At 39.1% G+C, this 26,519-nt stretch overlaps 1 protein-coding gene across 3 annotated transcripts in view; it reads right to left on the bottom strand.

The window, feature by feature from the left end:
• LOC137238925 (uncharacterized) overlaps positions 1-26,393 on the bottom strand; it is a 53,078-nt gene extending 26,685 nt beyond the window's left edge. For all 3 annotated transcript variants that reach the window (XM_067763947.1, XM_067763948.1, XM_067763949.1), the window contains exon 1: positions 23,368-26,393. In XM_067763947.1, the coding sequence (XP_067620048.1) occupies positions 24,369-26,366 (1,998 nt within the window). In that variant the 5' untranslated portion in view covers positions 26,367-26,393 and the 3' untranslated portion in view covers positions 23,368-24,368. The remainder of the gene's footprint in view (positions 1-23,367) is intronic.
• Between the last annotated feature and the right edge of the window lie 126 nt (positions 26,394-26,519).

Genomic DNA, 26,519 nt, shown 5'->3' with positions numbered 1-26,519 from the left:
GCTGTAAAGATATTAACTTTTCTTTTAAAATTTGAATTTAAAAAAAATTTTTTTTTAAAAAGTGGGCGTGGTCGTTCTCCAATTTTGCTAATTTTTATTAAGCAGACATAAAGTAATAAGAGTAACGTTCCTGCCAAATTTCATCATGATATCTTCAACGACTGCCAAATTACAGCTTGCAAAACTTCTAAATTACCTTCATTTAAAAGTGGGCGGTGCCACGCCCATTGTCCAAAATTTTACTAGTTTTCTATTCTGCGTCATAAGCTCAACTCACCTACAAAGTTTCATCGCTTAATGCGTATTTGGTAATGAATTATTGCACTTTTTCGATTTTTCGAAATTTTCGATATCGAAAAAGTGGGCGTGGTTATTGTCCGATATCGTTCATTTTAAATAGTGATCTGAGATGAGTGCCCAGGAACCTACATACCAAATTTCATCAAGATACCTCAAAATTTACTCAAGTTATCGTGTTAATGGACAGACGGACGGACGGACGGACGGACATGGCTTAATCGAATTTTTTTTCGATACTGATGATTTTGATATATGGAAGTCTATATCTATCTCGATTCCTTTATACCTGTACAACCAACCGTTATGCAATCAAAGTTAATATACTCTGTGAGCTCTGCTCAACTGAGTATAAAAATATACACAGGCGTCACATACATACCAAAACTAACTGACAACAATACATTACATAAAATGATTAAAGCCAACAACATAAGCTATGCACACAAACCAAATCACACAATCCAAAACATATACACGAAAACCAAAGACAAAATCAAAAAGGAGCAACTACACAACGTAATCTACGAAATACCATGTGGGGGAGGAAAAGAGGGGGAATTTTGCGGGAAGGTATACATAGGACAAACAAAAAGATCGGTCAACACGAGAATAAATGAACACAGGTTAGACGCAAAAAACAACAAAAACACCACAGCTTTAGCACAGCACCTGACGGATTGCAAGCACACAGCTGATTTCGATAATGTAAAGATTTTGGACGTGGAGAACAGAATAAGAAGAAGGTTGACGTTAGAAGGGCTGCGCATACAACAAAATATATCGAAAATTGTAAATTATCGAGAAGATGTAGACAGCATAAATTGCGCGTATGCAAGCGCCATCACATTAAATGTTTAGCTTTTGAGAGGGAATGATGTCACAGTGTTTTTATATTATGTGGTTATTATCTACTGATGTAATGATATTATATTTAAATTTCATACAAAATTTGTGCATTAAGTAGCAAAAAGAGGTAAGTCCAATATGTTCAAAACTGTGTATCGTCTTATGACTAAGCTAATTTCCAACAATTTATATGTTTTTCGTTTTTGTGTAATAAATAGAAATCCCTGAGGAAGACGCAATACAGCGTCGAAACGCGTAGGATGAAGAAGGACACATTTGTTTTATTTTAAAGGAAAGCCGGCCAGAAAGCTCCAAAAAAGTACTGTTAAACAGTTTTTATTGAAAACAGTACTTACATGAAGTAATAATAATACGAAAAGCTAGAAAATAATTAGGTAGGTCCTAGGTATTAGTCATCACACTCCTTATCAATCTATGGCGTTGATCAGACAATTAAATTAAAGCGTTGGACGCGTCATATTTCTATTGATAGTCATAAGTAAATCCAACTGAACCTTAATCAGGTTATGCTACGCCTAACATTTTTAGAAATTTCATGCGCCCAACGCTCTTATTTAATTGTCTGATCAACGCCATAGATTGATAAGGAGTGTGATGACTAATACCTAGGACCTACCTAATTATTTTCTAGCTTTTCGTATTATTATTACTTCATGTAAGTATTGTTTTCAATAAAACCGTTTAACTTAAAAAAATTGTTTAAATTATTTTATTATATATATAGATGAGCAAAAGTAAACGAAACATATATACAAAGCGTCGGTTAATATTTGAATTCATTAGTTTATGTCGTGGTAAATCGGGCGTACGAATGGACGATCGGTCGAAAGCAACAAAACAAAGAGAGAATTTTGAATATTAGCAACCATTGTGTATAATAGCAAAGCAAAGTAAAGTGAAAAGAAACACCATTCGTTGTAGTGTAACGCATGAAAACGAAACGTAAACAGAATACGCAAATTGAAAGAATTCATCAAAAGAACGTGAGTGAGTTTTCTAATTTGACTTTGTAACCGAAACAAGTACTTACTTACTTAATTGGCGCTTAACCGTCTAAACCAGAGCCGGCCACACAAAAACTAAAACAATTGCATAAGTGTGTGTAAAAATTGAGACACAACTCCCCACAGTGTGCTGAAAGAAAATGTGGACTGTGAATTTCGAAATTAAAAAGGTCTCTGGTTATTTGATTTCAAGCTAATCCTAACAATATTTACTTATATTCACATAACTAAGAACGCGGAGGTCGAGCTAGTCAGATAAAACTTTTTTATAAAAGAAGGTATGGTGTTTTTTAATGCAAAATTGACTTAAAAAAATCACTTTTTCATTAAGAAAGAACTATAAAACAAAGTAAATGTAAAGATAGAAATATATATTTTCAAAACATAAAGTTATTCAATAAAAAAAAAAAAAATGTATAAAAATTAATAAAACTGAGTAGAACGAATAAAGAGTTACTTATATTAAATCGTCAATATTTATTAATAATTAATTAATTATTATAAATTATTAATATTTAAATTGTCAATATTAATATGTATGTTCAAAGGAACTTAATAATACTAACTAAAACGTATTAAAAGTCACTTTAACATTGCAGCATATTGTTTTTATTATGTGCTCAAAAAGTAGTATGGACTTTTCCTTTTGCATTCACTGTTGATTTTAGTGAGTGACAAGCGAAAGCAAACGATCGTGATCGCACATCGTTAGTGTCTGTGTGAAAATACGAACTCAAATTGCACAATGTGCAACTTTTGGCCGGCTCTGGTCTAAACGGTTATGGCCGTCCAACAAGGCGCGCCAGTCGCTCCTTCGCTCCGCCAACCGGCGCCAATTGGTCACACCAAGGGAGTTTAAATCGTTTTCCACCTAGTCCTTCCAACGGAGTGGGGGCCGCCCTCTACCTCTGCTTCCATAGGCGGGTTCCGATAGAAACACTTTCTTGGCCGGAGCATCATCTTTCATTCGCATAACATGGCCTTGCCAGCGCAGCCGCTGTGTTTTAATTCGCTGGACTATGTTGATGTCTGCGTATAGCTCGTACAGCTCATCATTAAATCTTCTTCGGTACTCGCCATCGCCAACGCGTAGAGGTCCATAAATTTTTCGAAGAACTTTTCTCTCGAACACTCTCAAAGCCGCTTCATCTGCTGTTGTCATGGTCCATGCTTCTGCCCCATATAGCAGGACGGGTACGAAAAGTGACTTGTAGAGTATGATTTTCGTTCGCCGAGGACTTTACTTTTCAATTGCCTACCTAGTCCAAAGTAGCATTTATTGGCAAGATTGATTCTTCGTTGGATTTCAGTGCTGATGTTGTTGCTAGTGTTGATGCTGATTCCCAAATAAACGAAGTCTTTTAGTATTTCGAAATTATGGCTGCCAACAGTAGCGTGGTTGCCAGGGCGCATATGGCGCTGACTCTTTGCTCGATGACAGCAGGTACTTCGTTTTGTCCTCATTCACCATCAAACCCATCTTTACCGCTTCTTTTTCCAGTTTGGAGTAAGCAGAACTAACAGCGCGGGTGTTTAGGCCGATGATATCAATGCCATCAGCATATGCCAGTAATTGCACGCTTTTATAGTATATTGTTCCAGTGCGGTTAAGTTCTGCAGCTAGTATAATTTTCTCCAGCATCAAATTAAAGAAATCGCACGATAGGGGGTCACCCTGTCTGAAACCTCGTTTAGTTTCGAACGGCTCGGAGAGGTCCTTCCCAATTCTGACTGAGCTAATGGTGTTGCTCAACGTCATTTTGTACAGCCGTATAAGTTTTGCGGGGAAATCAAAAAAGGAAAGTTCCCGAGTTGAAAGTTGATCAGCTGAGATAACAGCTACGTGGGCATGACTTGCCAACTACTGGAGCAAAAGCACAATTGATGCAACGCTTGAGTGAGCATTTGAACAGTGATGAGATTGAAATGAGTGAATCCGTAGGTAATTTGCAAACTCAAGTAAACGAATTGCGAGGAATGTTAGAAAACATGACGGCTATGTTGTGGAAACAATGTAACAAGTGTGCGTGTCAATATGTCACCACAAATCACAGTGGGACGAAATGCTAGCGTGAAGCTTTTTGCGGAAACAATACCTGAGTTTAATCCAACAGACCTAAATTCGTTAACCGTGGAACAATTTATTGATCGCGTGAACAGTGCCATAAACGCGTATGAATGGGACGAAAAGTGCTTGCTACTAGCCGTCTATAGCAAATTGAAAGACATAGCGCGAATGTGGTTCGATGCAGCTCCATCGTTTTATTCTAACTGAAGTGCATTAGCATCTGATCTAGTAAATGAGTTTGGTGTCGAGTTAAGTGAAGCTCAAGTACATCAAAAGATGGCAAATATGACGCGTAAAGAAAATGAGATTTTAGATTATTGTTTTCGTATGAGTGGTCTAAGTCGTCGTTATAAGCTTAGCGAAAAAGCAATAATAAAATATATTCGTGACGGATTAAAGCACCGGGAATTACAATTAGCAATCGCTGCTATACGGTTTGACTGTATAAAAGAGGTGCGCGAGACAATCGAAAATTATTTGCAAAATTTGTCGGTATCGAAGTATGTAAAAAGCGAATATGTAAATAAATCAAATATGAACAGTGCAAAAGACGCGAATAAAAATGTGAGGGAAAGGAAAACTGTGACGTGCTATAATTGTAATGACATTGGTCATATAGCTAGTAAATGTCCAAAGCCAAGACAACAGCGCCGGGCGAGCAATAATAATAATGAACTTGTAAAATCTGAGCAAAAAGCTAATGTTGAGTGTGCTGAATATCTGCAACTCCAGAACGTTTGTGAAAAGATAATCACTGTTAATGGTAAGTCATTATTAGCACTCGTAGATACTGGTAGTGAATGTAGCCTTATAATACGCTCAATAGTAAACAATATGAATGGTAGACGACATCAATGCGCAATGGAAATTAAAGGTATATGCGGCGGTAAAAGAATTTTGACTGAAAAGATCGAATCCAACATAGATATTGATAATGTCACTATCAAAATAGACTTACTGATTGTAGACGACGATATGCTGACAACATATATTATTTTGGGGCAGAACGTATTTAAAAATCAAAACGTCAAAGTAGAAATAAAAAGCGACAAGTTAACGTTCACATCGCAGGTGACGAGAGTAGAAAACAGACATGCAGAGGTAAATGTACGTGACGTTACATGTAGTATTGAAGATGAGAGAGTTAAAAGCGAGCTACAAGAAGTACTCAAAAATTATAATGACGTTTTAGCTGAAAGTCTGAAGGGCATAGGAGTAACTAATGCAATGCACATGAAAATCGAACTGACTACTAACGTACCTGTAGCACAGAAACCGTACAGAGTACCAGAACCTAAAAAGCAGCTAGTAAAAGATATGGTTGACGAACTTTTGGAATGCGACATAATCGAGAAATCTGAATCAGAGTACGCAAGTCCAATTATATTGGTCAAAAAGAAAACAGGTGGCGAACGATTATGCGTAGATTATCGACGATTAAATCAGTATACAGCAAAAGAAATTTATCCAACCCCCAATATTGAAGAAAGACTGAGCGAAGCCATGAAATTTAAATATTTCTCTGTATTGGATCTAAATAGTGGCTATTATAAAGTGCCAATTGAAGTATAGTGTCGTAACTATACTGCGTTTGTAACAACTGAGGGCTTATTCCAATTTAAGAGAATGCCGTTTGGGCTGCTGAATGCACCGACGGTATTTCAACGCCTAATGCAAATTATTAAAGATAATACAAAACCTGGAGATAAGATACATTACATGGACGACATTTTAGTTGGAAGTAACGAAATTAAAGAAATGATCGAAAAGCTAACGCGTATTTTTGAGATTTTACGCAAACTGAATCTTACATTAAATTTAAATAAATGCGAATTCTTCAAACAATCGATTGAGGTTTTAGGGCATAAATTGCACCTAGGTGGTATAAGTCATGAAAGCATAAATACGGCAGCGGTAGATAGTTTTTCTACCGCTAAATCAGTGACAGACGTAAGACGCTTTCTTGGTCTCAGTGGATATTTCCGTAGGTTCGTACCAGGTTATTCTATTATTAGCGAGCCTCTAGGTAGACTTTTGCAGAAAGAACCGACATTTGAATGGGCGGAGCCACAGGAAGAAGCTTTTCTCGCATTGAAACGAGCATTGACAACCAAACCGGCGATGGCAGGTTATAAAGATGAAGCAGATCACCAAGTTCACACAGACGCTAGTTCGGTAGGCATAGCAGGGGTATTATTACAGCGCGAGGGAAACGACTGGAAGCCAGTCTGAGAGCGAACGAAAATTTCATAGCTATGAGCTTGAAATGCTAGCTGGCGTGAGTAGCTTAGAAAGGTTTCGATATTATATACAGGGTAAAGAAGTTGTGGTTGTGACAGACTGCAATGCGGTAATGTCAGCAATGCATAAGCGAGAGTTAATACCCAGAATTGCAAGATGGTTTGAGGATTTTACGATAAAATTAGAACATCGACCAGGACGACGCATGGAGCACGTTGACTTTTTGAGCCGAATGCCATACAAAGAAAGTGTATATTTTGATACTGCATCGCTGAAGATTGCAAATGCAGATATAGAAATAGGTGATTGGGTATATTGCTTGCAACATCAAGATTCTAATATCCGTGAAATTATTGAGAAATTATTGCATGGTGACAACAGTACAAAGAGTACAATATAAAAAACGGGCGCCTATATCGCAAAGTTAAAGATAAGAAGCTATCGGTTGTACCAAAAGCTATGCGATATAAAATAATCGAAGATATACATGAAAAAACAAAGCATCTCAGCACAGAAAAGACAATAGAGGAAGATGAAAAGTTCTTCTGGTTTCCTCGTTTGCGCAATTTTGTAAAGTCGTATGTGAAATCGTGCGTTGAATGCACGTATAACAAACAGCGAGGTGGTAAGATCGAAGGAGAATATCATTACGACGATATAGAGCCAGTACCATTCAAGACAGTAAATCTTGATCACCTAGGGCCTTTCCCTCGCAGTAAGAAACAGAATGAACATATTTTAGTGTTAGTAGACGCTTTAACAAAATTCACAGTAGCGCGGGCGGTTAAGAGCACCGCAACACGACACGTTTTAGTACTTTTAAATGAGGTAAGCAGTTATTTTGGGGTCCCGACGCGTGTAGTTACTGACCGCGGAACTGCGTTCACCTCCAATGATTTTAAACAGTATTGTACCGAAAATGATATTAAGCACATCCTTAATGCAGTACGAACACCGCGTGCAAATGGGCATGCCGAGCGCTAGGACGATTCTGAGTATGTTACTGCCATCGAGTAGTAATTACAGAAATTGGGCGTTCAGCTTCGGGGTATACAATGGGCACTTAATACATCGAAAAATAAGACAATACAACGTACCTCGCAGGAACTAATCCTTAGTTTCAAACCCCGAGACATCCTGCAAAATAAATTAATTTTGGCATTACACAGAGACGAGGTATTCGACGAGGCTAGTACTAAAGAAATCCGCCAAGAAGCAGCTAAGCGAATTAATCAGCAACGAAAGAAAGCAAAACAGGTATTCGACAAAAACACCGTAAACCAATTCAGTATAGTATTGGCGATTTAGTTGTTGCTCAAAACGAACCGGCTAGTACAGGTGGTTCTCGTAAATTGGAACCATTTTACAAGGGACAATTTATCATCACAAAAGTTATTGGAAATTACCGATATCTAATTGAAGATCTGCCAGGGTCCAAACGTGAACAGCGGCATTACACATCGGTTTTTGCGTCTGATAAATTGAAACCGTGGTGTGAATTGCCAAATTTCGACGGATTTGATGACGATAGAGACGGAGACGAGGGCGCCTCCAATAATCAGGATTGGCCGAATGAAAGGCTATAGAATGCAAACCTGCGTAAACCCAACGGGCGCCACTAAAATGCATCCCTTACGCAATATAATTGGCAACCCAAAAGGATTAGCAAGAAAAAGAAGAGAGTTGGATTTTGAGAGTTGTTGTTGCAGCTTCGTAGTGCAGGAGATTCAGTGTCTTTTACAATCCAATAAAATATTACATACCTTTCTACCAATACATACATTTTATACTTTAAAAACAAGGAAACATGTTTTATAAAATAAAATGCGGCAAGTTTCATTGATATTTATAAGAGCGTCTTTTAAATATATCTATAAATCATCGGCCTAAACACCCGCGCTGTTAGTTCTGCTTACTCCAAACTGGAAAAAGAAGCGGTAAAGATGGGTTTGATGGTGAATGAGGACAAAACGAAGTACCTGCTGTCATCCAGCAAAGAGTCAGCGCATACGCGCCTTGGCAACCACGCTACTGTTGGCAGCCATAATTTCGAAATAGTAAAAGACTTCGTTTATTTGGGAACCAGCATCAACACTAGCAACAACATCAGCACTGAAATCCAGCGAAGAATGAATCTTGCAATAAATGCTACTTTGGACTAGGTAGGCAATTGAAAAGTAAAGTCCTCTCGGCGAACGAAAATCATACTCTACAAGTCACTTATCGTACCCGTCCTGCTATATGGGGCAGAAGCTTGGACCATGACAACAGCAGATGAAGCGGCTTTGGGAGTGTTCGAGAGAAAAGTTCTTTGAAAGATTTATGGACCTCTACGCGTTGGCGATGGCGAGTACCGAAGAAGATTTAATGATGAGCTGTACGAGCTATACGCAGACATCAACATAGTCCAGCGAGTTAAAACGCAGCGTCTGCGCTGGCTAGGCCATGTGATGCTCCGGCCAAGAAAGTGTTTCTATCGGAACCCGCCTATGGAAGCAGAGGTAGAGGGCGGCCCCCACTCCGTTGGAAGGATCAGGTGGAAAACGATTTTAACTCCCTTGGTGTGACCAATTGGCGCCAGTTGGCGGAGCGAAAGAGCGACTGGCGCGCCTTGTAGGACGGCCATAACCGTTTAGACGGTTAAGCGCCAATTAAGTAAGTAAGTAAGTCTTTTAAATACAAAATATTTATACAGCTTTTTCAAGCAAAAGCATTTATATCTAGATTCCAGGAATTTGAACAATAAAAACACTGCCGCATTTGAATTAAATCAATGTACAGAACGGAAAGTTTTTATTTTTTTTAGCTCAGCCCATTTAACCTTGAGTAAGTTTTTGATTAGAAGTGCCTAATTAAAATTTCAATGCCCTTAATGATGAAAAATACAAATATACGGCTTTTTAAAGAAAAAACATTTTTTTCTAGATTCCAGGAATTTGAACCATAAAAACACTTCCGCATTTGAATTAAAGCAATGTATAGAACGGAAAGTTTTTATTTTTTTAGCTCAGTCCATTTAACCTTGAGTAAATTTTTGATTAGAAGTGCCTAATTAAAATTTCAATGCCCTTAATGATGTAAAATACAAAATATTTATACAGCTTTTTAAAACGGCCGTTATATATATTGTTACGAATATTAGCAAAACTAAGGAATGCTGCAAATTTACGCCCAATATTAACATTTTTCCATAAGTAAAATTTTTTCACAAATGTTCAAAATAAAAAAAAATGGTGTTCTGAGTAGCTTTTAAAAAGTTCTGTAGTTCCTGAAAAGGAGAAAAAAGTTCTGCAAATTTACACCCAATATTCACATTTTTCCAAAAGTAGAATTTTTTCACAAATGTTCAATATCAAAAAAAAAATTGGTGTTCTGAGTAGCTTTTAAAAAGTTCTGGAGTTCCTGAAAAGGAGAAAAAAGTTCTGCAAATTTACACCCAATATTCACATTTTTCCATAAGTAAAATTTTTTCACAAATGTTCAAAATAAAAAAAAATTGGTGTTCTGAGTAGCTTTTAAAAAGTTCTGTAGTTCCTGAAAAGGAGAAAAAAAGTTCTGCAAATTTACACCCAATATTCACATTTTTCCAAAAGTAAAATTTTTTCACAAATGTTCAAAATCAAAAAAAAAAAAAAATTGGTGTTCTGAGTAGCTTTTAAAAAGTTCTGGAGTTCCTTTTTAAATATAAACGAGCTCTAGGCCAAATATTTGTATATTCTTAATAAAACACAATACGTGAATTTTTGATATACAATTATATTATTTAATTTGTCGATATTTCGACTTCAGTCTGAAGTCATCATCAGGACTAGGTACGAAAAGAACAAACATACATATTAAAATCATAAAAATACACATTTGCACAAGTACAGAACTTACATTTTTGAATGCAATATGTCGACTAGTGTAACAAAAATATAAGTTTACGAACAGTGCAAAGCAAATAACAATAAAATGTAAATAACACACAGCCGTTATCATAAACAAAAAATGAACATAAGCAGAAAGTTATCTAAATGAGTAGTGAGCGCCGCTCAAGTGATATCAGCTGCAGCCTGCAGGTGAACTCTTTGGTAAACAGTAGGCTGCAGCTGATATCACTTGAGCGGCGCTCACTACTCATTTAGATAACTTTCTGCTTATGTTCATTTTTTGTTTATGATAACGGCTGTGTGTTATTTACATTTTATTGTTATTTGCTTTGCACTGTTCGTAAACTTATATTTTTGTTACACTAGTCGACATATTGCATTCAAAAATGTAAGTTCTGTACTTGTGCAAATGTGTATTTTTATGATTTTAATATGTATGTTTGTTCTTTTCGTACCTAGTCCTGATGATGACTTCAGACTGAAGTCGAAATATCGACAAATTAAATAATATAATTGTATATCAAAAATTCACGTATTGTGTTTTATTAAGAATATACAAATATTTGGCCTAGAGCTCGTTTATATTTAAAAAGTTATAATTCAAAGGCCGTAAACAACAAAAATAGTTCTGGAGTTCCTGAAAAGGAGAAAAAAAGTTCTGCAAATTTACGCCCAATAATGACATTTTTCCAAAAGCCAAATTTTTTAAAAAATGTTTAAAATCAAAAAAAAAAATAAAATTGGTGTTCTGAGTAGCTTTTAAAAAGTTCTGGAGTTCCTGAAAAGGAGAAAAAAAGTTCTGCAAATTTGCGCCCAATATTCACATTTTTCCAAAAGTAAAATTTTTTCAAAAATGTTCAAAATCAAAAAAAAACAAGTAAGGACGGGACTGCCTTCGGCTGTGCCGAAGACTTCATACCTTTCCTGACTGGGGCTGAACAATAATCTTATCCCGTTCATAATCTCCGAATAATCGGATGTATAAGATAGGAAATATATAGTGAACAGATCTACATACCTAAACGATTTTTAAGATAAATATAAAATAAAAAATAGGTAGGCACTTTGTGTGAGGATGCAAAGTTTCAGGTTTTTTGTGGTCTGCGTGTAAAAACTATGACTACGAATCACGTATTTCAACAATATATGACGTAAACGTAACTATTTGATGAAATTTGATGAATTTTGAAGCTTCTATCCGTAAAAAAGGGGCAAAAATGACAGTTTATATGAAGTATATAATATATACCACCGATCTCTATGATTTTTTGACACAACAATATATACTATATACATAAGCATTCGGTGAAATTTGAAGCTTATAGCTGTTAAAATGGGGTAGAAACTGCGAAAAGTTTCTTATCTGAACAGTCGGTCGTATGAGATATATACTATATATACAACCGATCTCTATGATTTTTTTAGACAACAATATATGCCATATACGTAAGCATTCGGTGAAATTTGAAGCTTCTAGCTGTTAAAATGGGGCTAAAATTGCAAAAATATATATATATACTATATATATATACTATATACATATATATACTATATATACCACCATATATATACTATATATACCACCGATCTGTACGATTTTTTCAGACAACAATATATGCTATATACGTAAGCATTATTTGAAATTTGAAGCCTCTAGCTGTTAAAATAGGGCAGTAACTACGAAAAGTTTCTTATCTGAACAATCGGTTGTGGGGGATATATACTATAATATGACCGATCTCATCAATTTTTTCAGGCAACAATATGTGCAATATACGAAAGTATATGGTGAAGTTTGAAGCTGCAATCTGTTAAATTGAGTAAGATATTACAAAAATCCTCTTTTTCTGAAAAATCGGTTGTATGGAGGATATATGCTATAGTGGTCCGATCCGGCCGGTTCCGACAAATGTCTAATCGGACACCCAAATACACCCGCTCACCAAATTTTATCAAGATATCTCAAAAATTGAGGGACTAGTTTGCATACAAACAAACAGACGGAGAGACGGACAGACGGACAGACGGACATGGCTAAATCAGCTCAGCTCTTCAACCTGATTATTTCAGTATACTTAATGGTGGGTCTATCTATTTTCCTTTAAGGACTTACAATTTTGGGTTTCGTGACGAAATTAATATACCATTTCATTTTCATGAAAGGTATAAAAATTGGTGTTCTGAGTAGTTTTAAAAAGTTCTGGAGTTCCTGAAAAGGAGAAAAAAGTTCTGCAAATTTACGCCCAATAATCACATTTTTCCAAAGGCAAATTTTTTAAAAAATGTTTAAAATCAAAAAAAAAATTGGTGTTCTGGGTAACTTTTAAAAATTCTGGAGTTCCTGAAAAGGGGAAAAAATTTCTGCAAATTTAAGACCAATATTAACATTTTTCCAAAAGTAAAATTTAAAAAAAAATTTTTTAAATCAAAAGCAAATTCGTTACAATATATATAAAAGAAAGTGGTCTTAGTTACACTACGCATAACTCAATGAAACTACAGGGTAGTTTTCATACCTATTGGTTACTAGGGGCTCGAGATATAGGCCAAAACGTGGACCCGGGCACCTCTAGAATGTGTTTATACAATATGGATATCAAATGAAAGCAGTTGATGGGTGCTTTAGTACAGGGTAGTTTTCATACCTATTGGTGACGGGTCTCGTGGACCCGTGCGCCCCTAGAATGTGTTTATACAATATGGATAACAAATGAAAGCTGTTGATGAGTGCTTTAGTACAGGGAAGTTTTCACACCTATTGGTGACTAGGGTCTCGAAATATAGGCCAAAAAGTGGACCCGGGTACGCCTAGAATGTGTTTATACAATATGGATATCAAACGAAAGCTGTTAATGAGTGCTTTAGTACAGGGTAGTTTTCATACATATTGGTGGCTCGGGTCTCGAGATATAGGCAAAAACGGGGATCAGGGTAACAATAGGGTGTGTTTTTACATTATGGGTATCAAATTGAAGCTGTTGATGTGTGCTTTACTACAGATTATTTTTTATACCGCTGGGTGGATGGGTCCCGAGATATAGACCAAAACGTGGACCCGGATACCCCGAGATAATGTTTATACAATATGGATATCAAATGAAAGCTGTTGATGAGTGCTTTACTACAGGGTAGGCCAAAACGTGAACCCGGAAACCCCTAGAATATGTTTATAGAATATGGATAACAAATGAAAGCTCTTGATGAGTACTTTAGTAGAGGGTAATTTTTAGACCTCTGTGTGACTAGGAATATAGGCCAAAACGTGGGCTCGTGAACGCGTAGATAGTGTTTTTACATTATGGGTATCAAATTGAAGCTGTTGATGAGTGCTTTAGTACAGGGTAGTTTTCATACCTATTGGTGACTAGGGTCTCGAGATATAGGCCATGACGTGGATCAGGGTAACACTAGGATGTGTTTTTAAATTATGGATATCAACTTGAAGCTGTTGGCGTGTGCTTTAGTACAGAGTAAGTTTTACACCGCTGGGTGACTAGGGTCTCGAGATATAGGCCAAAACATGGACGCGGATACCCCTAGAATGTGTGTGTATTATGGATATCTACTGAAAGCTGTTGCTGAGGGCTTTAAAGTAATTTCCACTGTGATATTCCATTTAGTCGCATCAACCTGGCAAAACTGATAAATATGCATGCGAAGCCGAAATAAAGACATGAATTAATAATACCCACATACCTATTTACATACGTCCTATTCGATTTGCCTGAAATTTGGTATATAAATTTGCCTATATTAGTATTTACGATGCTTTTTTTCCGGGAAGTAGACCAGAGACGGACTAGGACTGTGATTAAGACTAGGACTGGGACTGAGACTGGGACTAGGAGTAGGACTTGGACTGAGACTCGGAATGGGACTGGAACAAAATACATACCACCCTCTGGGACAGGCAATAACATATGAAGAAGAATGCGAAAAACTTGAGAGAAGAGAAAAGAGAGAAGGAGACTGAGAAAGAGATAGAATGAGACGAAGATGGTGATAGACGAAGATATTAGGAGGAAGTGTAGAGGGGTGAGAGCAGAGTTAGACGGAAAAAGCTTATTAAAATGTATACAGATAGAACAACGTCTGCCGGGTCTTCTAGTTTATACATGTTTGGCTCGTGTGAATAAAAAATAAGCTAAAACATTTCCTTTTAGATTCCAGGAATGTGAACAATAAAAACACTTCCAGCATTTTAAAGCAAAAACATTTATTTCTAGATTCCAGGAATTTGAACAATAAAAACACTTCCGCATTTGACTTAAAGCAATGTATAGAACGGAAGGTTTTTATTTATTTTAGCTCAACCCATTTAACCTTGAGTAAATTTTTGATTAGAAGTGCCTAATTAAAATTTCAATGCCCTTAATGATGAAAAATACAAAATATTTACACATCTTTTTAAAATTAGCGCTATTTAAACATAGTTGGGTCGTGTGAATAAAAAACAAGTAAGGACGGGACTGTCTTCGGCTGTGCCGAAAACTTCATACCTTTCATGAATGGGGCTAAACAATAATCTTATCCCGTTCGTAATATCCAAATAATCGGATATATAAGATAAGAAATATATAGTGAATAGATGTACATACCTAAACGATTTTTAAGATAAATATAAAATAAACAAGTAAGGAAGGTTATGTTCGGGTGTAACCGAACATTACATACTCAGTTGAGAGCTATGGTGACAACATAAGGGAAAATAACCATGTAGGAAAATGAACCGGGGGTAATTCTGGAATGTGCTTGTATGACATGTGTATCAAATGAAAGGTATTAAAGAGAATTTTATGCGGGAGTGGGCCATAGTTCTATCGGTGAACGCCATTTAAGGATATCGCCATAAAGGGGGATCAGGGTTGACTTTAGAATTTGTTTGTACGATATGGGTATCAAATTAAAGGTATTAATGAGGCTTTTAAAAGGGAGTGGTGTAGTAGTATATGTGAAGGCGTTTTCCAGATATCGACCAAAATGTGGACCAGGGTGACCCAGAACATCATCTGTTGGATACCGCTAATATATTTATATATATAATACCACGAACAGTATTCCTGCCAAGATTTCAAGGGGTTTTTATTTCGCCCTGCAGAACTTTTTCATTTTCTTCTACTTAATATGGTAAGAGTCACAGCCGTTTTACAAAGTTTTTTTCTAAAGTTATATTTTGCGTCAATAAACCAATCCAAATACCATGTTTCATCCCTTTTTTCGTATTTGATATAGAATTATGGCATTTTTTTCGTTTTTGGTAATTTTCGATATCGAAAAAGTGGGCGTGGTCATAGTCGGATTTCGGCCATTTTTTATACCAATACAAAGTGAGTTCAGATAAGTACGTGAACTGAGTTTAGTAAAGATATATCGATTTTTCCTCAAGTTATCGTGTTAACGGCCGAGCGGAAGGACAGACGGTCGACTGTGTACAAAAACTGGGCGTGGCTTCAACCGATTTCGCCCTTTTTCACAGAAATAAGTTATTGTCCCAGAATCTAAGCCCCTAACAAATTTCACAAGGATTGGTAAATTTTTGTTCGACTTATAACATTAAAAGTATCCTAAACAAATTAAATGAAAAAGGGCGGAGCCACGCCCATTTTGAAATTTTCTTTTATTTTTGCATTTTGTTTCACCATATCATTACTGGAGTTGAATGTTGACATAATTTACTTATATACTGTAAAGATATCAAAGTTTTTGTTAAATTTAGACTTAAAAAAAATTTTTTTTTAAAGTGGGCGTTCTCCGATTTTGCTAATTTTTATTTAGCATACATATAGTAATAGGAGTAACGTTCCTGCCAAATTTCATCATGATATCTTCAACGACTGCCAAATTACAACTTTTAAATTACCTTCTTTTAAAAGTGGGCGGTGCCACGCCCATTGTCCAAAATTTTACTAATTTTCTATTCTGCGTCATAAGGTCAACCCACCTAGTTTCATTGCTTTATACGCCTTTGGTAATGGACATAGTCCAGAAAAAGTTCCGAAATGACCCCGAGGGGATCCACGACGGATCGCGAAAACCATACAGAAATGATTCCGGAAGGGTCCCAAAATAATACCGAAATAGTCCGGAAATGACCCCGATGGGATCCCGCACGGATCTAGAAATGATCCCGGAAGGGTCCCAAAACTATCCGGAAAAGTAACAAAAAAATCTCGAAGTGGCTTCTTCGGCATCACGGACGGATCCAGAAATGACCTCGGAAGGGTCCCCAAATGATCCAAAAATGGTCCCGAAATAACCCTGATGGATCCGGCAAACCATCAAGAAATGATGCCGGAAGGGTCCCCAAATGATACCGAAATTGTCCCGAAATTACCCCGAAGATTTCCCGTACAGATCCGAAAAACTATCCAGAAATGATACCAGAAAGGCCCTCAAATGATCCCCCTAATAGTCCCGAAATCGTCCAGAAATGATGTCGAAAGGGTCCCTAAGATCCCTTATCAGTTGAGTAAAAGTCCGGAAATGACCCCGATGGGATCGGGACGGATCCCGAAAACCAACTAGAAATGATGCCGGAAGCTACATCAAATAATCCCCTAATAGACCCGAAATGACCCTGACGGAATCCCGGACGGATCCCGAAAACCATACAGAAATGATACCGAAAGAGTCCCCTAATGATCCCGTATTAGTCGAGAAAAAGTCCCGAAATGACCCCAACGGGATCCCGGTCAAATCCGGTAAACCATCCAGATATGATACCGCAAGGGACATCAAATGTTCCCGAAAAGGTCCTGAAACGACCCCGACGGGATCCCGAAAACCATCCAGAAATCAGGCCGGAAGGGACCCCAAATGATTCCAAAAAAGTCCCGAAATGACCCCGACGGAATCCCGGACGGATCACGAAAACTATCCAGAAATCATGCCGGAAAGGTTCTCAAATGATCCGCTAATAGTCTCGAAATGACCCTGACGGGATCCCCGACGGATCCCGGAAATTATTCAGAAATGATGCCGGAATGGTTCCCAAATGATCCCCAAATAGTCCCGAAACTATTCTGTGTCATAAGGTCAACCCACCTAGTTTCATTGCTTTATACGCCTTTGGTAATGGACATAGTCCAGAAAAAGTTCCGATATGACCCCGAGGGGATCCACGACGGATCGAGAAAACCATACAGAAATGATTCCGGAAGGGTCCCAAAATAATACCGAAATAGTCCGGAAATGACCCCGATGGAATCCCGCACGGATCTAGAAATCATCCCGGAAGGGTCCCAAAACTATCCGGAAAAGTTACAAAAAAATCTCGAAATGGCTCCTACGGCATCACGGACGGATCCAGAAATGACCTCGGAAGGGTTCCCAAATGATCCAAAAATGGTCCAGAAATAACCGTGATGGATCCGGCAAACCATCAAGAAATGATGCCGGAAGGGTCCCCGAATGATATCGAAATTGTCCCGAAATTACCCCGAAGATTTCCCGTACAGATCCCGAAAACTAACCAGAAATGATACCAGAAAGGCCCTCAAATGATCCCCCTAATATTCTCGAAATCATGTCGAAAGGGTCCCTAAGATCTGTTATGTAGCTGGCTTTCAGTGGTAAGACAGAGGTGGCGTGTGGCATGGTGGCAAGCCCTGCTAGCTCGTCGGACGGGGTGGGGTTTTGCGCACCAGCCTTACCAACAACTACACTAACAAAAAAGTAGAGTTCATGCCAAGTTCTAAAAAGAAAAGGGGAAAGCTGAAAGAGGTACAATAGACGTAAGGGGAGCAGAGAGATAAAGGAGGGGGAAATCAAAAAAAAAAAGGGGGAAAAAAGGTGGAGGCCTTTCTAGTCAGGTGGAGTCTACCCACCCTCTTCGCGTATCTTACACGAAGCCATGGGCGCCGTGCTGACTCCTCTACTTTTACGGCGCCCCCAAACCTTACTCAAGTCTGTCTGTCTACAAGTCTATTAGGCCATCACCCCTACGTCCCCTCTTAAGCCCAGAGCAACCACCACACCAAAGATCTTAAAATCAGCCCTCCATTACAGTGATCAACAAAAAGCTCAACTCGTAAAATTTGGTAATTTGGAAGTTTTGCAAGCTGTAATTTGGCAGTCGTTGAAGATATCATGATGAAATTTGGCAAGAACGTTACTCCTATTACTATATGTCTACATAATAAAAATTAGCAAAATCGGAGAACGAACACGCCCACTTTTTAAAAAAAATTTTTTTAAATTCAAATTTTAAAAGAAAAGTTAATATCTTTACCGTATATAAGTAAATTATGTCAACATTCAACTCCAGTAATGATATGGTGCAACAAAATACAAAAATAAAAGAAAATTTCAAAATGGGCGTGGCTCCGCCCTTTTTCATTTAATTTGTTTAGGATACTTTTAATGCCATAAGTCGAACAAAAATTTACCAATCCTTGTGAAATTTGGTAGAGGCTTCGATTCTAGGACGATAACTGTTTTCTGTGAAAAAGGGCGAAATCGGTTGAAGCCACGCCCAGTTTTTATACACAGTCGACCGTCTGTCCTTCCGCCCGGCTGTTAACACGAAAACTTGAGCAAAAATCGATATATCTTTACTAAACTCAGTTCACGTACTTATTTGAACTCACTTTGTATTGGTGAAAAAAATGGCCGAAATCCGGCTATGACCACGCCCACTTTTTCGATATCGAAAATTACGAAAAATAAAAAAATGCCATAATTATATACCAACTACGAAAAAAGGGATGAAACATGGTAATTGTATTGGTCTATTGACGCAAATATAACCTTAGAAAAAATTTTCTAAAATGGGTGTGACACCTGTCATATTAATTAGAAGAAAATGAAAAAGTTCTGCAGGGCGAAATCAAAAGCCCTTGGAATCATAGCAGGAATACTGTTCGTGGTATTAAATATATAAATAAATTAGCGGTACCCCACTGATGATGATCTGGGTCACACTACACATTTTGGTCGATATCTCGAAAACGCCTTCACATATACAACTAAGGGCCGCTCCCTTTTAAAATACTCATTAACACCTTTCATTTGATACCCATATCGTATAAAAAAATTCTAGAGTCACCCCTGGCCCACCTCTATGGCGATATCTCGAAAAGGCATCCACCTATAGAACTAAGGCCCAATCCCTTTTAAAATACTCATTAACACCTTTCATTTGATACCCATATCGTACAAACAAATTCTAGAGTCACCCCTGGTCCACCTTTATGGCGATATCTCGAAAAGGCGTCCACCTCTAGAACTAAGGCCCACGCCCTTTCAAAATACTCATTAACACCTTTCACTTGATACCTATATCGTACAAACAAATTCTAGAGTCACCCCTGGTCCACCTTTATGGCGATATCTCGTAAGGGCGTCCACCTATAGAACTAAGGCCCACGCCCTTTTAAAATACTCATTAACACCTTCCATTTGATACCCATATTGTACAAACGCATTCTAGAGTCGCCACTGGTCCACGTTTATGGCGATATCCCGAAAAGGCGTCCACCCATAGAACTAAGGCCCACTCCCTTTTAAAACACTTATTAACACCTTTCGTTTGATACCCATATTGTACAAGCGCATTCTAGAGTCAACCCTGGTCCACTTTTATAACGATATTCCGAAAAGGCGTCCACCTATAGAACTAAGGCCCACTCCCTTTCAAAATACTCATTAACACCTTTCATTTGATACCCATATAGTACAAACAAATTCTAGAGTCACCTCTGATCCACCTTTATGGCGATATCTCGAAAAGTCGTCCACATATAGAACTAATGCTCACACCCTCTTAAAATACTCATTAACACCTTTCACTTGATACTCATATCGTACAAACCAATTCTAGAGTAACCCCTGGTTCATCTTTATGGCGATATCTCGAAAAGGCGTCCATCTATAGAACTTAGGCCCACGCCCTTCCCGCATCATTTCTGGATGGGTTTCGGGATGCGTCCGGCATCCCATCGGGGTATTTTCGGGATCATTTGCTTACCTTTGAGAGATAAATTCTTGATGGTTTCCGGGATCATTACGGGACTTTTTCGGGGTAATTTTGGGTCCCATCCGGCATCATTTATGGAGGGCTTTTGGGATCCGTCCGGGATCCCGTCGGGGCCATTTCGGGGCTATTTTGGGATCATTTGGGGTATCTTCGGGCATCATTTCTGGATTGTTTTCGAGATCCGTCCAGGATCCCGTCGGGTCATTTCGGGACTTTTTCTCGACTAATACGGGATCATTTGGGGACCCTTTCGGCATCATTTCTGGATGGTTTTCAGGATATATCCGGGATCCCGTCAGAGTAATTTCGGAACTATTAGGGGATCATTTGAGGACCTTTCCTGCATCATTTCTGGATAGTTTTCGGAATCCGTCCGGGATCCCGACGGGGTAATTTCGGGACAATTTCGGGATCTTTTGGGGTACCCACCGGCATCATTTCTGAATGGTTTTCGGGATCCCGACGGCGTAATTTCGGGACTATTTTTGGGTCGGGGTTATTTTGGGATATTTTCGGGACTATTCCGGGATCATCGGCATCATTTCTGGATGGATTTCGGTATCCGTCCGGGATCCCGTCAGGGTCATTTCGGGATCATTTCTGCATAGTTTCCGGGGTTCGTCCGAGATACCGTCGGGGTCATTTCGGGGCTTTTTCTCGACTAATACGGGATCATTTGGGGTCCCTTCCAGCATCATTTCTGGATGGATTTCGGTATCCGTAGGGGATCCCGTCTTGGTCATTTTGGGAATTTTTCTACAAAAATACGGGATTATTTGGGGACCCTTTCGGCATTGTTACTGGATGGTTTTCGGGATCCGTCCGGGATCCGCGCGGAATAATTTCGGGACCCTTATGAGATCATTTGAGGACCTCTCCGGCATCATTTCTGCATAGTTTCCTGGATCCGTCGGGGTTCTCGATGGGGTAATTTCGGGACTATTTCCGGATCATTTGGGGTACCTACCGGGATCACATCTGGATGGTTTTTGGTATCCGTCCAGGATCTCGTCGCAATCATTTCGGGACTTTTTCGGGATCACTTGGGGTACCTACCGGCATCATTTCTGGATGGTTTTCGGTATCCGTCTGGGATCCCGCCGGGGTAATTTCGGGACTTTTTCGGGATCATTTGGGGTACCTACCGGCATCATTTCTGGATGGTTTTCGGTATCCGTCCGGGATCCCTTCGGGGTCATTTCGGGACTTTTTCCGGATTTTTTGGGGTCCCTTCCGGCATCATTTCTGGATGGTTTTTGGGATACCGTCAAGTTAATTTCAGGGCATCATTTCTGGATGGTTTTAGGGATCCGTCCGGGATCCCGACGGGGTCATTTTGGGACTATTTCGGGATCATTTTGGGGTACCTACCGGCATCATTTCTAGATGGTTTTCGGTATTCGTGCAGGATCTCGTCGGGGTCATTTCGGGACCTTTTCGGGATTTTTGGGGTCTCTTCCGGCATCATTTCTGGATGGCTTTCGGGATTCGTCCGGGATCCCGTAGAGGTCATTTCCGGACTTTTTCTGGACTAATACGGGATCATTTGGGGACCCTTTCAGCATCATTTCGGCGTCATTTCTGGGAGGTTTTGGGGATCCCTCCGGGATCCCGTTGGGGTAATTTCAGGACTATTTCGGGAACATTTGGTGCACCTTCCGGCATCATTTATACATGGTTTTCGGGATCCGTCCGTTATCCCGTCGGGTTAATTTCGGGATTTTTTCTCGAATAATACGGGATAATTTCGGAACCATTTCGGCATCATTTCTGGGTGATTTTCGGAATCCGTCAGGGATCCCGTGAGGGTCATTTCGGGACTATTAGGGGATCATTTGAGGACCTTTCCGGCATCCTATCTGGATGGTTTTCGGTATCCGTCCGGGATCCCGTCGGGGTCATTTCGCGACTTTTTCGGGGTCATTTGGGGTCCCTTCCGGCATCATTTCTGGATGGTTTTCGGGATTCGTCCGGGACCCGTCGGTATCATTTCGGGACTTTTTCGGGGCTATTTCGGGATCATTTGTGGTATTTTCCGACATCATTTCAGTATGGTTTTCGGGAGCCATCCGGGATTCAGTCGGGGCCACTCCTGTACTTTTTCGGGACTAATACGGGATGATTTGGCGAGCCTTTCGGTATCATTTCTGGATGGTTTTCGGGATCTGTACGGGAACCCACAAGGGTAGTTTCGGGACTTTTTCGGGACTATTTTGTAAGGAACTGTTATAACTATAATTACACCTTTTATAATATTTTAACCAAATAAATACCCGAAAAAGCAACACTATTTTCGTCTAAAGAATTCTCTTTAAAAAATAAAAATAAATGTAAGGCGCGATAACCTCCGAAGAGATCTAAGGCCGAGCTTCTCTTCCAATTTGCGTCGTGCTCCTCTTGATTTTTCCCTACAAATTGGCCGGACGGGACCTACATGTTTTATGCCGACTCCGAACGGCATCTGCAAGGCAGATGAGTTTTCACTGAGAGCTTTTCATGGCAGAAATACAATCGGAGCGCTTGCCAGACACTGCCGAGGGGCGACCCCGCTTAGAAAAATTTTCTTCTAATTGAAAAATCTTATTTCTAAAATTTTGATGTTGCTTTGCCCGGGAGTTGAACCCAGGGCATACGGTGTGATAGGCGGAGCACGCTACCATCAGAATTCTCTTTGGTTTTAGCTAATTGTAGTTTCACTCCTTTGTTCTATGAGTAGTAATTCTTTCACCCCTTTCATATCAGTTAATTTAATTTAAAAAAAAATTTATTTTTTTAATTCGAAAAAACTGTATTGTACTATTCATGAAAGCGTGCCTTTCAGCTTATCTTCTCATTTAGTTATTTTTTTTTTACTAAATTACAAAAATAAAATACATTAAACAAAAATAATTTTTAAACAGATAACTTGATAAACAGGCTAACGTGAATAGCACATATATTTCATTTTCTCCTTGCGGACGGGGCCGCGGGTAAAGGCTAGTGGTGAGGAAAAGAAGCTTTTTTCTCTCCCGTTTGGGGTATTCAATTCAATTTATTAACCTTTAATTCACTTCGTATAAGTTTCTTATTTTCTAACTTGGTTATGTAATATTAAACTTTTGCACAACTATATTTGTTATAAGTATTATGTTTAATAAGCGGACCGTAATTTCAACGAAATTGTATGTACCAGCGACGACGATGATGTTTGCGCGATATTGATTGCTAATTAACTGACTTGATTCCTTTTCAATAATTTCATTGGAGTTCAAGTTATGCTGTGGTATACCAAAGTGAGCTTTTTCGAAGATACTGCGTGTTGTTATTGTCTTTGCGGTCACGACAATAGCAACTGTTACATGTAAAGCGATGATGACCGGTGTGGGTGGCGAAGACGAAGAAATGGCGTGATTTTATGACATATTTTGTTGCTGCAGCTACGATGAGTGATGGTGTATGTATGTATGCATGTTTTGCATGTACCTATGAAGGCAGAACGGAACAGTTTTGCGCTGTTGTTACGAAAACAATTTGCCTAATATTCAAGCAATGATGACATGATATGAAACTTCTCGCTCTCTGAGAGCGCGTGAAAATGTGCATTTTTTATAACATTGACCATAGATGCCATCATCCTCAAAATCAAATTTGGGCATTTCGGAATAACTTTGGGGTATTTTACATGGTAAAGGTTTAATTTATGATTTTCACCGAAAACTTACTCAAGATTGTCAAATGGGATATCAAAAAACTCGAATTTTTTCAGGAACACAAATACAAAAAAAAGCTTATTTTACCCGTTAAAAATTTTTCCGTGACAAGATAAAATGTACTTATCTCTTTTCGTGCGTTAATATAACAGCTCATTTAATTTTGTTATTTCTTGTACCTTTTTTACAAATTTTTGATCCGCTTATGTAGTTGAATACACTTGAAATGAAAAATAATGAAAACGCACGAGAACAACACGCACCTTTCCATCTATGCCTGTGATTGTTTCAACAATGCGGCCCATAGGCCATTTTAATGGGGGAGTATTGTCTTCCTGAAATAAAACCAAATCATTTGGCTGCAAATTTGGTAATTGGGTTCCACTTTGTTCGTTGTTGTACTTCTCGCAAGTATTCTTTGCTCCATCGTTCCCAAAATTGCTGTTGTATCCATTGCGATAGTTGATAGCGCTTTAATGCGCCTGGGTTTGATGACGAGAGCGATGGCTCTGGTATGCTAGTGAGCGAGCGACCAATAAGAAGGTGAGCTGGTGTTATGGGGCGCATATCATCGGGACAGCTGGTCATGGGCGTTAATGGTCGGCTGTTAATAATCGCTTCAGCCTGGCAACAAATTGTGTGCAATTCATCGTGCGTTAGAATATGAGCCCCAATGGCTCTTCGTAAATAATGTTTGGCTTGCTTTACTGCGCTCTCCCAGAGGCCACCGAAGTGCGGCGAGCGGGGTGGTATAAACTTCCACTCGATAGCGTTTTCACAGCAAGCCTGTTGTACGTCATCATAATGTTCTTGTGACACGAATTGTTGAAGGAGTTCTCGAAGCTCTCGATTAGCCCCTACAAAGTTTGTTGCGTTATCTGAATAGATAACCCTACATCTTCCGCGACGAGCGATGAAACGCCTCAACGCTGCGATAAATGCTGCTGATGTGAGATCGGGTACTAGCTCCAGATGGATGGCCTTGGAAATGAAACAGATGAAAGCGGCCAGATATGCTTTTATGGGTGATTTTCCTCTTATTTTTTGCGTCATGAGTAGAGGACCACAATAATCCACCCCGGTTACTTCGAATGGAGAATATTGATTCACCCTGTCTTTAGGCAGGGAGCCCATTATCTGCTCTGCTAAAATGGGACGAAATCTGTAACAAGTGAGGCATTTATGTATTACCTGACGGATTACGTTACGTGCGTTTATAATCCAAAACCTTTCTCGTACAATGCTGTGTAAAGTCTGATTCCCAGCGTAGAGATATTGTCGATGGAGTATGATTGACGATACGAAGGGATGATTTTTTGGTAGAAAAATAGGATGCTTTTCGTCGAACGGAAGAGTTGCGTTTCTGAGGCGACCTCCGACTCTGATGAGACCTTCATGAAGAAAAGGTGACAATTGGGCCAACGATGATTTTCGCGATACTGTGTTACTAGCTTGAAGTTGCCTTCGCTCGTCCATAAATGTTTGCTGTTGAATAAGGCGACAAACAGTGTGTAGGGCGTTGTTCATTTCTGCAACGTCGATATAGCCATTTCGATTGCTTTTACTGCGACTTGCATCGATGAAGCGGTGTACATAGCAAAATATTCGAAGCACCTTGTTGTAATTGTTGACAAACTTAAGTTCGGCAACGATGTCTTGAGTTGGTGTTGCTACTAACAACGTTTGTTGTTTGCGTTGTTCTGGCAGTTCGGTTGGGCTAACTGCTGCTTGTGGCCAATGCTCATTTGGTTGAACGATGAAGTTTGGACCATTGAACCACAAATTGTTGTCGAGAAGATTCTTTGGTGTAACGCCACGAGATAAAATATCTGCTGGGTTCAGCTGGCCCGGAACATGATGCCACTTAAATTTCAATGTGAGTGCTTGAATGATTGACACCCTGTTACTGACGAAAGTCGCCCATCTTGACGGTTCGCCACTAATCCATGCAAGTGCAACCATTGAATCTGTCCAGCAGTGTACACTGAGCGGGTTTGGATGGAGTAGATTGCAAACGGAATCTAATAATTCACTTAACAGTAACGCCGCGCAAAGCTCCAGCCGCGGTAGACTCACTTCTTTAGTGGGCGCAACTCGAGACCTTGCGCACAAAAGCGCTGACCGATATGACCCCTCGGACTGCGAAACCACATATATGCAGGCTCCATATGCCTTGGTGCTGGCATCTGCAAAGGCATGAAAGGTACATTCATTCCCAAATTGTACTAACCTGGCCACTCTGATGTTTTCGACTAGGGGTAGTTGCTCGCAAAATGATTGCCACTCTGTGTATAAGCAGGATGGTCCGCTTTCATCCCAATGCAAACGAAGCTTCCATAGTTGTTGCATTAGAACCTTACAAGTGACGACGATTGGGTTGAGCAACCCACATGGATCAAAGAAGCGAGCGATATGAGACAGTATGGTTCTTTTAGTCACCTTTGCTGATAATGGGGATTGTGTGTATTTAAACAAAAAACAATCTAATGAGGGTGACTATCG

The sequence above is a fragment of the Eurosta solidaginis genome, chromosome 1 (assembly GCF_040869045.1).
Source record: "Eurosta solidaginis isolate ZX-2024a chromosome 1, ASM4086904v1, whole genome shotgun sequence".
NCBI lineage: Eukaryota > Metazoa > Arthropoda > Insecta > Diptera > Tephritidae > Eurosta > Eurosta solidaginis.
The sequence above is the reverse complement of the archived record's forward strand: the minus strand, read 5'-3'. Positions and strand labels throughout refer to the sequence as shown.